Below are 18,561 nucleotides of genomic sequence, written 5' to 3'. Positions count from 1 at the left end.
CCATCACAAAGGTAAATAAAACGACTTTATTATATAGTACAGTTTATTTCTTTAATTACAATACGATAGCACATTTATTATAGATAAAATAAGGTATATTTTGTGTAGTTTTAAGGCTTAGAAAATTAGAAAGTAGTAAATTATGTTTTATGGGGACCTGGGAACGGATTATTCTCTTTTTAATGGTTTCCTATGGGAAATTAATTTTTGGGATACACACTTTTCGCCTTACACACTCTGTCTGGGAACCAATTAAGTTCATACGCCAAGGTATGGATTTACAAATTACATGACCAATATTTAACTATTTTGTGTGTCACAAAAAGAACACATTGTTGGTTTGCCCTAAAATATTAAAGGACAACCGACGCCTCCGGACAAGTTGTGTCCATAATTTGTAAAATCACTTGAAATTACTTCTACTGAGCGTATTTTACAAAGATTCCACGGCATATAGCTATATTTTACGTTTTAAGACACGCGCTGAATATTCAGGAAGTCTTGTTTTTGAGTTGATGACGATTCCTCACGTGACGTCACGTCGGGAACGCACCTGACCGGGAAAGTGACACGATGCATTTTGGGTACTTTGTTCTGAAAACTTCATATTGATCCGTCTTGATGGCGAAATTAGAAGGAACACACATAAATAACGCGATGGTGAATCATTGTGTGTTGTACCAAGACTACTATTTGACACTAGTTGACAGAAATTCCCAGTAGACAAATCGGCCCATTTCCAACAGAGCTTGGGCGCCATCTTGTGCATTTTCTGGGTGCTACATTGCTGTAATTGACGGCTCGAGTTGATGCGGGAGAACTCCTTTAATCGATTGCAAACATGTATGCTTTCCTCTTCAGAACTATTTGAATCATATTCATAACTGGATGAGTACCAAGAAAGCATCTTCTCCGAATCTGAAGCCATTGTTTTGATTCTAGAGCAAGGCGAAGACGTCCTGGCGTGATGTCACGAACAAGGGGGCGGGACCTTCTGAAACTCGCCATTTCCAAGGTCATTTTGAAGTAGTTTTTTTGTAGTAGTGTTTTGCATTTGACTAAAAATATCAGCCTGCGTATTTAGGTAGATGCTATGAAACGTTTTTCTGATATCAGTTTGGAAACAAAACAAAAAAATGGTGTTGGTTGTCCTTTAAAGCACACGGGCAAAAAAACAACTTTTTTTTGGTATAAGAAACAGAATATGGATGATAACCAAAGAAGTGAACGGAATTTCGGCTTTCCAATTTAGCGAGAGCACAGCTTGAGAGTGGATCCCAAACCCACCCAAAATCCCGGAAACAGCGGCTGACTGAAGCTAGCGTGAGCGCTATGAAGCAAAAGCATGCCGTGGGAAACATTGAAAAAAGACAAAACGCCCGCCCTGAAGTCCAGAAACACGCCAATCCTGTTGCCGCACGGCGCCGCCACGCTCACGCTCTGCTTGTTGTGACGGAAAGTGCACGCCGCGTGGGAGCAGTCCAGGCTCCAGGATTTGGCGTTGTGGCCCAACTTGCTGTCGCTGCCTCCGCCGCTCCTACTCATGCCGCGGTAGCAAACGCCCAGCGAAGCCCCGCCCTTGCCGGCCCACGCCGCCTCCCAGTAGCAGCGACCCGCCATGCCGGCGCGACACAACACCTGCGCCCAACTGCTGAAGCGCTCCGGATGCTCCGGGTACGCCTGCGCCTCGGAACGGGTGCTCGCCGTTCGGTGTCCTTTGGATAAGCTCAGGTAAGGATTGGCTGTGTTGGGGTCCAGGGTTAAGTCTTGGTAGTCTGCGCCAAGGTTGGTAGCGTTAATGGAATATACATGATAGGGGGGATGTATAGTAAGGCGTTTTTAGCTCAAAAAACGAACATGTTTAGTAAGGCGTTTGTAGTCAAAAAACGACAATGTAGAGTAAGGCGTTTTACTTGAAAAACACGACCATGTACAGTAAGGCCTTTTTAGTAAAAAAAAAAAAAAACATGTATATTAAGGCATTTTAGGCCAAAAAAAAACGACCATGTATAGTAAGGCGTTTTTAGCCCGATAAACACGACCGTGTATAGTAAGGCGTTTTTCACCGAAATAAACGAGTATGTATAGTAAGACGTTTTTAGCCAAAAAAACAACCATGCATAGTAAGGCGTTTTTGGCCGAAAAAAACGACCATGTATAGTAAGGCGTTTTTAGCCGAAAAAAACGACCATGTATAGTAAGGCGTTTTTAGCTGAAAAAATGAGCATATATAGTAAGGCATTTTTACCCGAAAAAAAAAAGACCATGTTTAGTAAGGCATTTTACTTGAAAAACATGACCATGTACAGTAAGGCTTTTTTAGTAAAAAAAAAACATGTATATTAAGGCATTTTAGGCCGAAATAAACGAGTATGTATAGTAAGGCCGAAAAAAAACGACCGTGTATAGTAAGGCATGTATAGTAAGGCGTTTTTTTCATGTATAGTAAGGCGAAAAAAAAAACGAGCATGTATAGTAAGGCGTTTTTAGCCGAAAAAAAAGACCATGTATAGTAAGGCGCTTTTAAGGCGAAAAAAAAACGACCATGTATAGTAAGGTGTTTTTAGCCGAAAAAAACGACCATGTATAGTAAGGCGTATTTAGTCAAAAAACGACGATGTATAGTAAGGCAATTTTAGCCCCCCCCCCCAAAAAAAAAAACGACCATGCATAGTAAGGCATTTTTAGCCCAAAAATGGACCATGTATAGTAAGGCGTTTTTAGGGTGAAAAAAAGACCAGGTGTTTTTAGCCAAAAAAGACGATAAGGTGTATTTTGAAACAAAAAACAAAAAAAACAAGATTTTTTTTTTGTCTTTTTGCCCAAAAAAAACACCATGTTACACCATTTTTCAATGCAAGAAGTGGGGATATAGCTCAGCGGTACAGCATATGCTGTCCATGTATGAGGTCTGGGGTTCAATTCCAGGCATCTGCATGTGTTTTTTTGTTGCTAATTTTGCCATTGTGGGACTATCAAAAGCTGTCTTAGTCTTTTTGAAAAATATCTAGGCGTTTCAGACGAAGAAAAACAACCATGACCGTGGAAAAAAAAAGACCATGTATAGTTCAGCATTTTTTGCCGAAAAAGACGTCCATGTATAGGAAGGCTGTTTCACAGCTCATTGAATGGGGTAGTAGCTCAGTTGGAGAGCGCTTGCTACGCATGTATGAGGTACTGGGTTCAATCCCCAGCATCTCAGTTTTTGTGTGTGGGACTATCCAAGGCTTTCTTTCTTATTGAAAAACAACCTTGTACAGTAAGGCATTTTTAGCTGAAAAAAACCACCATGTATAATAAAGCGCTTTTAGGCTGAAAAAAAGCAACCATGTAAAGTAAGCCGTTTTTATCCCAAAAAAAAAACGACCATGTGTAGTAAGCTGTTTTTAGCAACAAAAAAAAAGACCATCTATAGTAAGGCATTTTTGGCCGAAAAACACGACCATGTTTAGTAAGGCATTTGTGGCTGAAAAAAACGACCATGTATAGTAAAGCGTTTTTTGCCGAAAAAAAACGACCATGTATAGTAAGGCGTTTTTAGCCGGAGAAAAACGACCATGTATAGTAAGGCATTTTTGGCCCAAAAAAACGACCATGTATAATAAGGCGTTTTTAGTCGGAGAAAAACGACCATGTATAGTAAAGCGTTTTTAGCCGAAAAACACGACCATGTTTAGTAAGGCATTTTTGGCCGAAAAAAAAACGACCATGTATAGTAAGGCGTTTTTAGCCGAAAAACACGACCATGTTTAGTAAGGCATTTTTGGCCGAAAAACACGACCATGTATAGTAAGGCATTTTTGGCCGAAAAAAACCCACCATGTATAGTAAGGCGTTTTTTGCCGGAAAAAACGACCATGTTTAGTAAGGCATTTTTGGCCGAAAAACACGACCATGTTTAGTAAGGCATTTTTGGCCGAAAAACACGACCATGTATAGTAAGGCATTTTTAGCCGAAAAAAACCCACCATATATGGTAAGGCGTTTTTAGTCGGAGAAAAACGACCATGTATAGTAAGGCGTTTTTGGCCGAAAAACACGACCATATATAGTAAGGCGTTTTTTGCCGGAAAAAAACGACCATGTATAGTAAGGCATTTTTGGCCGAAAAACACGACCATGTTTAGTAAGGCATTTTTGGCCGAAAAACACGACCATGTATAGTAAGGCATTTTTGGCCGAAAAAAACGACCATGTATAGTAAGGCGTTTTTAGCCGAAAAAAACGACCATGTATAGTAAGGCGTTTTTTGCCGGGAAAAACGACCATGTATAATAAGGCGTTTTTAGCCGAAAAACACGACCATGTATAATCAGGCATTTTTGGCCGAAAAACACGACCATGTATAGTAAGGCATTTTTAGCTGAAAAAAACGACCATGTATAGTAAGGCATTTTTGGCCGAAAAAAAACCCACCATATATAGTAAGGCGTTTTTAGTCGGAGAAAAACGACCATGTATAATAAGGCGTTTTTGGCCGAAAAACACGACCGTGTTTAGTAAGGCGTTTTTTGCCGGAAAAAAACGACCATGTATAGTAAGGCATTTTGGCCGAAAAACACGACCATGTTTAGTAAGGCGTTTTTTGCCGGAAAAAAACGACCATGTATAGTAAGGCATTTTTGGCCGAAAAACACGTCCATGTTTAGTAAGGCATTTTTGGCCGAAAAACACGACCATGTATAATAAGGCATTTTGGCCGAAAAACACGACCATTTTAGTAAGGCGTTTTTTGCCGGAAAAAAACGACCATGTATAGTAAGGCATTTTTGGCCGAAAAAACACACCATGTATAGTAAGGCGTTTTTTGCCGGGAAAAACGACCATGTATAATAAGGCGTTTTTAGCCGAAAAACACGACCATGTATAATAAGGCGTTTTTAGCCGAAAAACACGACCATGTTTAGTAAGGCATTTTTGGCCGAAAAAAAACCCACCATATATAGTAAGGCGTTTTTAGTCGGAGAAAAACGACCATGTATAATAAGGCGTTTTTGGCCGAAAAACACGACCGTGTTTAGTAAGGCGTTTTTTGCCGGAAAAAAACGACCATGTATAGTAAGGCATTTTGGCCGAAAAACACGACCATGTTTAGTAAGGCGTTTTTTGCCGGAAAAAAACGACCATGTATAGTAAGGCATTTTTGGCCGAAAAACACGTCCATGTTTAGTAAGGCATTTTTGGCCGAAAAACACGACCATGTATAATAAGGCATTTTGGCCGAAAAACACGACCATGTTTAGTAAGGCGTTTTTTGCCGGAAAAAAACGACCATGTATAGTAAGGCATTTTTGGCCGAAAAACACATCCATGTATAGTAAGGCGTTTTTTGCCGGGAAAAACGACCATGTATAATAAGGCGTTTTTAGCCGAAAAACACGACCATGTATAATAAGGCGTTTTTAGCCGAAAAACACGACCATGTTTAGTAAGGCATTTTTGGCCGAAAAACACGACCATGTATAGTAAGGCATTTTTAGCTGAAAAAAACGACCATGTATAGTAAGGCATTTTTGGCCGAAAAAAAACCCACCATATATAGTAAGGCGTTTTTAGTCGGAGAAAAACGACCGTGTATAATAAGGCGTTTTTGGCCGAAAAACACGACCGTGTTTAGTAAGGCGTTTTTTGCCGGAAAAAAACGACCATGTATAGTAAGGCATTTTGGCCGAAAAACACGACCATGTTTAGTAAGGCGTTTTTTGCCGGAAAAAAACGACCATGTATAGTAAGGCATTTTTGGCCGAAAAACACGTCCATGTTTAGTAAGGCATTTTTGGCCGAAAAAAACGACCATGTATAGTAAGGCGTTTTTTGCCGGGAAAAACGACCATGTATAATAAGGCGTTTTTGGCCGAAAAACACGACCGTGTTTAGTAAGGCGTTTTTTGCCGGAAAAAAACGACCATGAATAGTAAGGCATTTTGGCCGAAAAACACGACCATGTTTAGTAAGGCGTTTTTTGCCGGAAAAAAACGACCATGTATAGTAAGGCATTTTTGGCCGAAAAACACGTCCATGTTTAGTAAGGCATTTTTGGCCGAAAAAAACGACCATGTATAGTAAGGCGTTTTTTGCCGGGAAAAACGACCATGTATAATAAGGCGTTTTTGGCCGAAAAACACGACCGTGTTTAGTAAGGCGTTTTTTGCCGGAAAAAAACGACCATGTATAGTAAGGCATTTTGGCCGAAAAACACGACCATGTTTAGTAAGGCGTTTTTTGCCGAAAAAAACGACCATGTATAGTAAGGCATTTTTGGCCGAAAAACACGTCCATGTTTAGTAAGGCGTTTTTTGCCGGAAAAAAACGACCATGTATAATAAGGCATTTTGGCCGAAAAACACGACCATGTTTAGTAAGGCGTTTTTTGCCGGAAAAAAACGACCATGTATAGTAAGGCATTTTTGGCCGAAAAACACGTCCATGTTTAGTAAGGCATTTTTGGCCGAAAAAAACGACCATGTATAGTAAGGCGTTTTTTGCCGGGAAAAACGACCATGTATAATAAGGCGTTTTTGGCCGAAAAACACGACCGTGTTTAGTAAGGCGTTTTTTGCCGGAAAAAAACGACCATGAATAGTAAGGCATTTTGGCCGAAAAACACGACCATGTTTAGTAAGGCGTTTTTTGCCGGAAAAAAACGACCATGTATAGTAAGGCATTTTTGGCCGAAAAACACGTCCATGTTTAGTAAGGCATTTTTGGCCGAAAAAAACGACCATGTATAGTAAGGCGTTTTTTGCCGGGAAAAACGACCATGTATAATAAGGCGTTTTTGGCCGAAAAACACGACCGTGTTTAGTAAGGCGTTTTTTGCCGGAAAAAAACGACCATGAATAGTAAGGCATTTTGGCCGAAAAACACGACCATGTTTAGTAAGGCGTTTTTTGCCGGAAAAAAACGACCATGTATAGTAAGGCATTTTTGGCCGAAAAACACGTCCATGTTTAGTAAGGCATTTTTGGCCGAAAAACACGACCATGTATAATAAGGCATTTTGGCCGAAAAACACGACCATGTTTAGTAAGGCGTTTTTTGCCGGAAAAAAAACGACCATGTATAGTAAGGCATTTTTGGCCGAAAAACACGTCCATGTTTAGTAAGGCATTTTTGGCCGAAAAAAACGACCATGTATAGTAAGGCGTTTTTTGCCGGGAAAAACAACCATGTATAATAAGGCGTTTTTAGCCGAAAAACACGACCATGTATAATAAGGCGTTTTTAGCCGAAAAACACGACCATGTTTAGTAAGGCATTTTTGGCCGAAAAACACGACCATGTATAGTAAGGCATTTTTAGCTGAAAAAAACGACCATGTATAGTAAGGCATTTTTGGCCGAAAAAAAACCCACCATATATAGTAAGGCGTTTTTAGTCGGAGAAAAACGACCATGTATAATAAGGCGTTTTTGGCCGAAAAACACGACCGTGTTTAGTAAGGCGTTTTTTGCCGGAAAAAAACGACCATGTATAGTAAGGCATTTTGGCCGAAAAACACGACCATGTTTAGTAAGGCGTTTTTTGCCGGAAAAAAACGACCATGTATAGTAAGGCATTTTTGGCCGAAAAACACGTCCATGTTTAGTAAGGCATTTTTGGCCGAAAAACACGACCATGTATAGTAAGGCGTTTTTAGCCGAAAAAAACGACCATGTATAGTAAGGCGTTTTTTGCCGGAAAAAACGACCATGTATAATAAGGCGTTTTTAGCCGAAAAACACGACCATGTATAATAAGGCGTTTTTAGCCGAAAAACACGACCATGTTTAGTAAGGCATTTTTGGCCGAAAAACACGACCATGTATAGTAAGGCATTTTTAGCTGAAAAAAACGACCATGTATAGTAAGGCATTTTTGGCCGAAAAAAAACCCCACCATATATAGTAAGGCGTTTTTAGTCGGAGAAAAACGACCATGTATAATAAGGCGTTTTTGGCCGAAAAACACGACCATGTTTAGTAAGGCGTTTTTTGCCGGAAAAAAACGACCATGTATAGTAAGGCATTTTTAGGCTGACAATAAACGACCATGTAGTCCAGGTATATTGGACAAATCTCCAATTATTGTATCTAATAATAAAATCGGACATGCTTGTTTGCTTTTGAAAGTCAAAACTGTACTCACAGTGTAAAAAATCCTCTCTGCTCTTTGGTTCTGAGTCATATAGAATGTGAGCATCGATTGTTACTAGGAAGAGAAAAGACAGAGGGGGAGGAAAAAAGACAAAAAGACAATTAGCTCAATAATCAATCTTTTTTTTCTGGCACGCTTAGAAAATTAAGATTATTTAACCTTTTCAGGGATTGCGACAGTGGACAGTTTATGTTACATACTGCATGAAAGTTTTAAAGGACAACCGACATCACAAAAACGTTTTATAGCATCTAAAATACCCAAAACACGCAGACTGATATTTGTAGTCAAATGAAAAACACCAATGAAAATGACTTAAAATGTGCTGAAACTGCAAAAAATTGAAACAGGAAGTGGCCATTTTCAGAAGGTCCCGCCCCCTTGTTCGTGACGTCACGCCAAGACGTCTTGCATTGTTGGAGAATCAAAACAATGGCTTCAGATTTGGAGAAGATGCTTTCTTGTTACACATCCAGTTAGGAATATGATTCAAATAGTTCTGAAGAGGAAAGCACACGTTTGCAATCGATTAAAGAATTTATACCGTACCATTTTGAGGTATCTGGGTGCGGGCAATGTAGCACCAAAGAGAGGCAGAAAATGGCGACAAAGCTCCATGGAAGGAATTAATCAGCCCGTTTCCACAGGCTGATTAATTCCTTACACGGAGCTTTGTCACCCTCTTCTGCCTCTTTTTGGTGCTACATGAAGTTTTCAGACCAAACAAAGTACAGCAAAATGCATTGACGTGATGGAAGGACTGCTACAATGTGTCCTTTTTTTTCGGTCAGGGGCGTTCCTTCAGTGACGTCACGTACGGACTCGTCACCAACTCAAAAACAAGACTTCCGGAATATTCAGCGGCAGTCTTAAAACATAAAATATAGCTATATGCGATTGAATCTTATTAAAATACGCTCAGTAGAAGTCATTTGAAGCCATTTTGCAAATTATGGACACAACTTGTCCGGAGACGTCGGTTGTCCTTTAAGGAACTTTAGAAAGTCATGATCAGTCATGATACTACAAAAAAATACAATAAAAATATAAAACAAGTGGAAGTTTTTGTTGTCGTTTATTTGTACATCATTTAAAAAAAAAATATTTTCAACATCATCATTAAGAAAACTCAAAGGGGGTCTTGCTTCCTGAATCCCATCCCATCTTGAGTTGCGTACCTTTGGTTTTTTCATTTGGGACGCTGGTTTCCTTGAGTGAAACCACTGCAAAAAAAAAAAAAAAAAAAACAAGTGTGAAGATCACAGATAGCGCGGGCGAGCGTGTTGCCGGTTGGGTCACCTTTTTCAGAAATTCGGTCAAATTCTCTCTGGAGGCTTTCGTCCAAAGCGTCCCTTAGTTCGGCGAGGCCTCCTCGCATGGTTTTGTACATCAAGTACGGCAACGTGTCCGTGTTGGGCATCGGCATTCGTTTGGGTTGGAAATGAAGGGATTTGCATTTCTGGAATCAAAAGAAAAAAATGGATTCCTCTGCTATTTACTGTCATTTTTAGTTTTTATTTGTTTAACACGAGCAGCAAATGAATTTCTCTGACCAAAAAAACAACAACTTAATATTACATTGAAATATTTTGTTTCTGCAGATTCGGCTTACATGAGCTCGCTGGCTATCAATTAGCTATCTAGCTAGCTATCTATTAGCTATATCCAGCTGGATGGCAGGCTAATATCTGGTTATATGTTAGCTATCTAGCTAGCTGGCTAACTATCTATCCAACTGGCTGGTTATCTATTGGACGTCTATTGGCTAGTTAGTTGGCTGGCTATCTATTAGCTACCTATAACCTAACTAGCTGGCTATCTATTAGCTATCTATCCAGCTGGCAAATTATCTATTAGCTACCTGGCTGGCTGTCTATTAGCTATCTAACAGCTAGATAGCTAGTTAGCCGGCTATCTGTTGGATATATGTTAGCTAGCTAGCTAGTGGGCGGGCTATCTAGTAACTAGCTAGTTTTTTTTTTTATCTATTTGAGTTACTTGTGGGTTGAGTGAACGCTGGCGCATGTGGCTACCACTGCTCACCCACAAAAAAACTGATTCAGTGACTGTAAAGTGACCTTGAGAGTTTTGAAAGGCGCTTAGAATTGTATTATTATTATTAGATTATTGTTCTTACTATTATTATTACTATTAGTATCACTGCTACTATTATGACAACTACTAGTATTACTACTACTAGTATTATTACTATTATTATTATTACTACTATTATTACTACTGCTGTTGTTGCTATTATTATTCTTCTTATTATTATTATTATCATCATTATTATTATTACTATTATTTTTATTTTTATTCCTATGATGATTCCTATCATTATTACTATTATTATTACTGCTACTATTATTACTACTATTATGACAACTACTATTATGACAACTACTACTATGACAACTACTATTACTACTATTATTACTACTACTATTATGACTACGACTATTATGACTACTACTATTATTACTACTACTACTATTATTATTACTCCTACTATTGTTGCTGTTGCGATTTTTATTATTATTATTACTATTATTATTCCTATCATTATTACTATCATTATTACTGCTATTATTATTACTACTATTATGACAACTACTATTATAACAACTACTATTATGACAACTACTATTATTACAACTACTATTATGACAACTACTATTACTACTATTATTATTACTACTACTACTATTATTATTACTCCTACTATTGTTGCTGTTGCGATTTTTATTATTACTATTATTATTCCTATCATTATTACTATCATTATTACTGCTATTATTATTACTACTATTATGACAACTACTATTACTACTATTATTATTACTACTACTACTATTATTATTACTCCTACTATTGTTGCTGTTGCGATTTTTATTATTATTATTATTATTATTATTATTACTATTATTACTATTATTATTCCTATCATTATTACAATCATTATTACTGCTATTATTATTACTACTATTATGACAACTACTATTACTACTATTATTATTACTACTATTATTATTACTACTACTACTACTATTATTATTACTCCTACTATTGTTGCTGTTGCGATTTTTATTATTATTATTATTATTATTATTACTATTACTATTATTATTCCTATCATTATTACAATCATTATTACTGCTATTATTATTACTACTATTATGACAACTACTATTACTACTATTATTATTACTACTATTATTATTACTACTACTACTATTATTATTACTCCTACTATTGTTGCTGTTGCGATTTTTATTATTATTATTATTACTATTATTATTCCTATCATTATTACTGCTATTATTACTACTATTATGACAACTACTATTATTACAACTACTATTATGACAACTACTACTGTGACAACTACTATTACTACTACTATTATTATTACTCCTACTATTGTTGCTGTTGCGATTTTTATTATTATTATTATTACTATTATTATTCCTATCATTATTACTATCATTATTACTGCTATTATTATTACTACTATTATGACAACTACTATTACTACTATTATTATTACTACTACTACTACTATTATTATTACTCCTACTATTGTTGCTGTTGCGATTTTTATTATTATTATTATTATTATTATTACTATTACTATTATTATTCCTATCATTATTACAATCATTATTACTGCTATTATTATTACTACTATTATGACAACTACTATTACTACTATTATTATTACTACTATTATTATTACTACTACTACTACTATTATTATTACTCCTACTATTGTTGCTGTTGCGATTTTTATTATTATTATTATTATTATTATTACTATTACTATTATTATTCCTATCATTATTACAATCATTATTACTGCTATTATTATTACTACTATTATGACAACTACTATTACTACTATTATTATTACTACTATTATTATTACTACTACTACTATTATTATTACTCCTACTATTGTTGCTGTTGCGATTTTTATTATTATTATTATTACTATTATTATTCCTATCATTATTACTGCTATTATTACTACTATTATGACAACTACTATTATTACAACTACTATTATGACAACTACTACTGTGACAACTACTATTACTACTACTATTATTATTACTCCTACTATTGTTGCTGTTGCGATTTTTATTATTATTATTATTACTATTATTATTCCTATCATTATTACTATCATTATTACTGCTATTATTATTACTACTATTATGACAACTACTATTACTACTATTATTATTACTACTATTATGACTACTACTATTATGACAACTACTATTATTACAACTACTATTATGACAACTACTACTGTGACAACTACTATTACTACTACTATTATTACTACTACTACTATTATTATTACTCCTACTATTGTTGCTGTGGCTATTTTTATTATTATTATTATGATAAAATTGATAACCGAATGGCCTCTGAGTGTGCGCGTGACAAGATACCTGAAGGAAATGGAGGTGATCGTCACTGCGGCAGAGTTTCTCCAGCTCGGCTTCAGTCCTTCTCACCTCAGCCGTTTCTCGTTCCAGCTTCTCCAGCAGCTGCTCGCTTTGCGCCAGGGCAGCCCGCTCGCGCCCTCGGATGGCCTCCTTCACGTCGCAGCGTTGCTTTTCCACCGCGCGGAGCAGCTTGGAGAACACCCGGTCGCTATCCTCCTCGGCCGCCTCGGTGGCATGCTGAGAAGTTTGTTATGTGGTGAAAGTTCCCATTGGAAAACAAATGAAAACTCCAATATTTTTTGAAGTACCATATTTATATTATGGAATATAAGGCGCACCTTCAACAAATGACATACAGTGATACCTCGGCTTACGGATGCTTTAGCTAACGAACTTTTCGCCTTACGAACAATAAATTGGTGAGAATATAATCTTGGCATACCGACTAGTTTTCGGCAAACGAACCAAACCACACGGTCGAACAGCACAACGGTGGATGGCGGACTAGTTTTCCACACCCCCTTTGAGTGCAGATGTGGTTCGCTATCGAGTGGAGTACTTTTGCTATTATGGGACCGAAAAAGACCCCACCACAGGCTAGTGTGAAACCGAAGAGGACACAAAAGAAAATGACGGTCGAGAAGAAGAAGATCATCGAAAAACACAAATGGGGTGTGCCTTTGTGTGACTTAGCATCCCAGTACTAGTATGCTAAGTCGACCATTGCTACGTGTGGCTAAGGTGGTTCTGTGTTGTCTTAGCAACGGTCTCAGGCAATAGAAGAGGTTGAAAAACTTCTGTTGATTTGGATTAAAGAAAAGCAGCTAGCAGGGGACAGTGTGAGTGAGGGTATTATCGCCGAGAAACCATGGCAACTTCACTCGCATATCATCAACTACATCAATGACCATCACAAAGGTAAATAAAATGACTTTATTATACAGTACAGTTTATTTCTTTAATTACAATACAATATCACATTTATTATACATTAAATAAGGTATATTTTGTATACTTTTAAGGCTTATTTAGTAGAAAATGATATTTATGGGGACCTGGGAACGCATTATTCTCATTTTTAATGGTTTCCTATGGGAAATTAATGTTTGGAAGACACACTTTTCACCTTACACACACTTTTTGGGAACCAATTAAGTTCGTAAGCTGAGGTATCAATGTATTTAAAAACCCTTTTCCATACATAAGGCACATATTTTTTGGAATACAAGGCGCACCTTCAACTAATGACATTTCAAAACATTTTGCTTACATAAGGCGCAGCGGATTATGAGGCGCCGTATAGTGCAGAAAATACGGTACTTACAATTTGTTGGAAAGTAAACACACTCACTTTGATGTATCGGACCACATAGCGAAGCTCCTTCTCGACGTCTTTGATATTCTGCGTGCTCTTCAAAGATGCTTCTTGAAGTTTTTTCTACCAAAACATGAAGCATATACCGTATTTATTTGTGTAGTATTTTGTATTTATTCTGACATTTCTATTATGCATAGAATACTTTGTGAGCAGCGGCAGCCACACGCGCCAACGTTTGATCTTTATCTAGATAGCCAGCGAATAGATAGTTAGCTAGCCAGTCAGATAGCTCATAATAGCAAATAATAATAATAATAATAATAATAATAATAATACATTTCATTTCTAAGCGCCTTTTAAAACTCTCAAGGTCACTTTACAGTCACAAGATAAGTTTATTCTGCGGGTGAGCAGCGGCAGCCACACGCGCCAACGTTCACTCAACCCGGAAGTAACTCAAATAGATAGAAAGCTAGCTAGCTAGCCAATTGATAGCCAATGGATACCTATCTCGATAGCCAGCCAGCGAATAGATAGCTAGCTAGCCAGTCAGATAGCTCATAGATAGCAAATAGCTAGCAGCTAATAATAATAATAATAATAATAATAATAATACATTTCATTTCTAAGCGCCTTTCAAAACTCTCAAGGTTACTTTCCAGTCACAAGATAAGTTTTTCTGCGGGTGAGCAGCGGCAGCCACACGCGCCAGCGTTCACTCAACCCGGATGTAACTTAGATAGATAGAAAGCTAGCTGGCTAGCTAGCCAATCGATAGCCAACAGATACCTAGCTACATAGCCAGCCATATAATAGATAGCTACGTATATAGCTAGCTAGCTAGCCAGATAGCTAATAGATAGAAAATAGCTAGCAAATAATAATAATAATCATCATCCTCATCATCATAATAATAATATATAAGCGCCTTTTAAAACTCTCAAGGTCACTTTTCAGTCACAGGATAAGTTTTTCTGTAGGTGAGCAGCGGCAGCCACTCAACCCGGAAGTAACTCAAATACATAGAAAGCTAGCTAGCTAATAGATAGCCAGCTAGACAGCTAGCTATATAACTAATAGATAGCCAGCCAGATAGCTAGCTAGCCAGCCAGTTTGCTAATTGATAGCAAATAGATAGCTAATAGATAGCAAATCCCCACCCCTTTCAAATTTGCGGCTGTAGATTGCAAATGTCCCCATTGTAGGACTATTAAAGGACGACATTTGTTGTGAACAAGTATGAATACAATTATTATAAGGGTGGGGACTAATTGCAAATTGGACTGTGACAAAAAATGGAGTTGAAAATTCTACTGTGAAACTCTCACCGAAATATGCTTTCGATGCTCGGGGGCCACCACCACTGACGTACCTGTTGTGCTAGCCGCTCGTCCGATAGCCGAACTGTGTCGTGGTTCTTGTGTTGGCCTTTGAGGCAGCGCGAACACACGCCCTGATGGTCCGCGCGACAGTAGCTCCTCACCGGCTTTTGATGCTGCGGGCACAACTTCTCTCTGACAACACCGGGCTGGGATAAAAAAAAACAACAACAAACAACATACAGTCATACCTCGGTTTACGAACCCCTTGGCTTACGAACTTTTCAGTTTACGAACGTTACATTTATGGAAATTTTACCTTAACATACAAACTTTTTTTTGTACACTCAGCTGCCTCAATGAGTGATGTGTCATTCGCGAACCGTTCTTCAAACAACAAAATGGCAGCCGACTCTTTTTGTCCTCTATTCCCCGCCCCTAGTCTTCGGTTAAAGCCACGTGATTGGTCAAGAACGCAGAAGTGAGGGGAGGTGGTTTAAACATTAAAGAGACAGGCAGACGACAGTGAGCGAATTTCAACTTTGATAGTTCAAGGGCACAGTGTGGACTGCAAGGTTAAAATACCCCATCAATCAGGCTCCACAAACAACCCGCACAAGCCATCTGTACTCTTGATGCAAAAAGCTATCAACCCAGCTAAACAGAACACAATTGATGAGGAACTAGATAAAATTATCGCAGAGAAAGCACCTACGAGGGATCATTCCTCAAGATGACGAAAGAAGAAGGCTACGTTCCTCATCAAGTGTTTAATGCTGATGAAACCGGCCACTCTATTCCATCAAGCCATCAAATACCACCACATAGGTAAATAAAACGACTTTGTTATACAGTACAGTTTATTTCTTTAATTATAATACCATAGAACATTTATTATACATAAAATAAGGTATATTGTGTGCAGTTTTAAGGCTTACAAAAGTAGAAAATTATGTTATATGGGGACCTGGGAACGGATTATTCTCATTTTAATGGTTTCCTACAGGAAATTGATTTTTGGGATACACACTTTTCACCTTACACAGTCTGTCTGGGAACCAATTAAGTTCGTAAAGCCAAGGTATCACTGTACAGCATAAATACACCAACTAACAAATAAATATACAAATACAAATATATACAAAAACATGCAAATTACATTGACAAAACAGATTTATTTTACAATTGTACACTGACCCTGTGCTTGTTTGCGATTTACAATTTTTTCAAATCAACCACATTATTTGCTAAACTAACAATTTTTTTGGGCGGGAAAAAACGTAGCTATTCACACCTTGCCGATAATTTTGTACTTTTTGCCACACCCAAACACATCCATGCGACTTTGAATTTGACTGGTGGAGAAGCTATGCTATGCATACACGTTAAAATTGCCCGCAACTATTATTTCACGCAATTATATGAAAAAAAAAAGAAAATCCAAGAGGGCGGTGTCCACTGGTTGCAAATTTCATTGTTGGGACTCGCTAACTTGAAAAAACACATTTTCTTGCCAGACTTGAATACATTCTTCTTCTTTTCCTTTTCGGCTTTTCCCTTCAAGGGGTCGCCACAGCGAATCAGTGTCCTCCATCTTTGATTCGCATGTTCGTTTTGGCCAATCTTTTACGTTGGATGCCCTTCCTGACACAACCCTCTGTATTTATCCGGCACAAGAAGACTTATGTCCCTTTGTGGCTACAGAATAAGCAACTAAAAAGGCTCCCAAACACAAAATGGGCATTCGTGTAAATATTACATTAAATCGAGATGTTCATTTCAGGATCGCAAATAAAATAAATATCGTATAGGTAAGGTGAAAAAAAACGGCAGTCATGTTTAATATATACATAATGAATATGTATGTTTGTATTCCCATTACAAAAACTATTTATTCTTCTCAGGATTTACAACTCTTCGTCCTGCTATCTTGTTATTAATCAGTCTATGAATGATAAAAACACGCATTGTAATCATATGACATATTATTGTTATATTATTCAGACTTGAAGACATTAATTCTTGAAAATGTGAGAATAAATCATATCGTCTTATATTTCTGCGTGATGTTTTTTTTTTTGTTGGTTATGGTATTTGAATTTGAATTATGACGAGTTGTGATTTGATTATCTATATCCAAAACTCGGGGGTACTGTTCAAAATTTTAATATCTTTGTTTTTCCAATGCGACATTGAAGAAATGAATTGAGACGAAGTTTCAGAATCAGTTTCCAAGGTCGAATGAGACAAATGGCAGTCACGATAATAATAATGTAATATCATTATTCGTAACACTTTAATTAACTGTTTAATAAATCGTGGTTGATGATTAAAATCCTGTACAATAATCGTCTAAAGTCAAATAAAAAAAATACGACGACCCGGAAGTCCGTGGTAAACTGCGCATGCGTATTGTTTACAAATTGATTTCGAACGTTAATAATCCATTTCATTTCTAAGCGCCTTTCAAAACTCTCAAGGTCACAGGATCAGTTTTTTTCTGTGGGTGAGCAGCGGCAGACACACGCGCCAGCGTTCACTCAACCCATAAGTAACTAGTACCACTGGGACCTTTCAATTCAAAATCAAAACAAAGACCAAAAAAATAGAAAATAAACCTCGGTGTGAATCTTTGGAGCCACCGCCACGCCGTGTCCTCTTCCCCCGCGAAGGCGTTCATCGACGGGCTGCTCTTGGCCTCCGCTCTGGAGGATCTTCTCCACCAGATCTCCCAAGACAGTGTTGCGATTTAGCAACGGTTTGTGCTTGAATTCCAGGCGGCACTGCGGGCAGCTATATTGGGGGGCTTTCTGCGGCTTGCTGCGACTCCAGTAGTCCTCGATGCAGCTCAGGCAATAACTATGGCCGCAGGGGATGGTCACCGGGTCCCGTAAAACCTCCAGACACACCGAACAAGTGAACTGGTCCTGTTCCACGGATATAGTGGAGGTTGTCGCAGCCGCACCTGCCGCCATCTTATTGCCGTGAGAGTTCAACATGGGCGTGGCTTCCAGGTAAGTTGATAAAGGTTGCACCTGCGAATGTCGCGGAAATGTGACGTCACCAAGCACACTGTTGTTGACATTGGACTTTATTTGTTCAATGTTACTTTGGGCAAAGTGCGCGACCAAAAACAAAATACTTTTTAAAAAGTATATCATATACACAGTTCTGTCCCGTAATGAATTCTTGTAAAATAATTTAAAAAAAAAACATTAAAAAAACATTAATGAAAAGTATTCTTGTACAAATGGTGGCAGGGTTTGTGCTTGTGTGTGACCATCTCTTCTTTCCATATGGCTGAGACAACAATGATGCTTTCGGGGAAAAA

At 37.7% G+C, this 18,561-nt stretch overlaps 1 protein-coding gene across 1 annotated transcript; it reads right to left on the bottom strand.

Moving 5' to 3' along the window:
• Positions 1-6: 6 nt before the first annotated feature.
• Positions 7-18,453, bottom strand: LOC148891142 (tripartite motif-containing protein 16-like protein). The gene is made up of 8 exons (XM_089009181.1): positions 17,849-18,453; positions 15,284-15,439; positions 13,945-14,031; positions 12,597-12,830; positions 9,436-9,595; positions 9,315-9,359; positions 8,128-8,190; positions 7-1,775 (listed from the first exon to the last, which is right to left on the bottom strand). The coding sequence occupies exons 1-8, from the start codon at positions 18,389-18,391 to the stop codon at positions 1,249-1,251; spliced, it is 1,815 nt and encodes a 604-aa protein (XP_088865307.1). The 5' UTR covers positions 18,392-18,453; the 3' UTR covers positions 7-1,248.
• Positions 18,454-18,561: the final 108 nt, after the last annotated feature.

Source organism: Hippocampus bargibanti, linkage group LG11, assembly GCF_051943395.1.
Source record: "Hippocampus bargibanti isolate YZ-2025 linkage group LG11, ASM5194339v1, whole genome shotgun sequence".
Classification (NCBI taxonomy): domain Eukaryota; kingdom Metazoa; phylum Chordata; class Actinopteri; order Syngnathiformes; family Syngnathidae; genus Hippocampus; species Hippocampus bargibanti.
Note: the sequence above shows the minus strand (reverse complement) of the source record. Positions and strands in the feature narration are given on the sequence as shown.

Bases quoted from the DNA above. Each gene is read 5' to 3' on its own strand.
- LOC148891142 (XM_089009181.1), bottom strand. From the start codon at position 18,391: ATGATATACTTTTTAAAAAGTATTTTGTTTTTGGTCGCGCACTTTGCC. The intron at 12,831-13,944 runs GTGAGTGTGTTT...CAAACTTCTCAG, and splicing joins ATGTGGTCCGATACATCAAA to CATGCCACCGAGGCGGCCGA. The intron at 9,596-12,596 runs GTATCTTGTCAC...TTTTGATTCCAG, and splicing joins ATCACCTCCATTTCCTTCAG to AAATGCAAATCCCTTCATTT.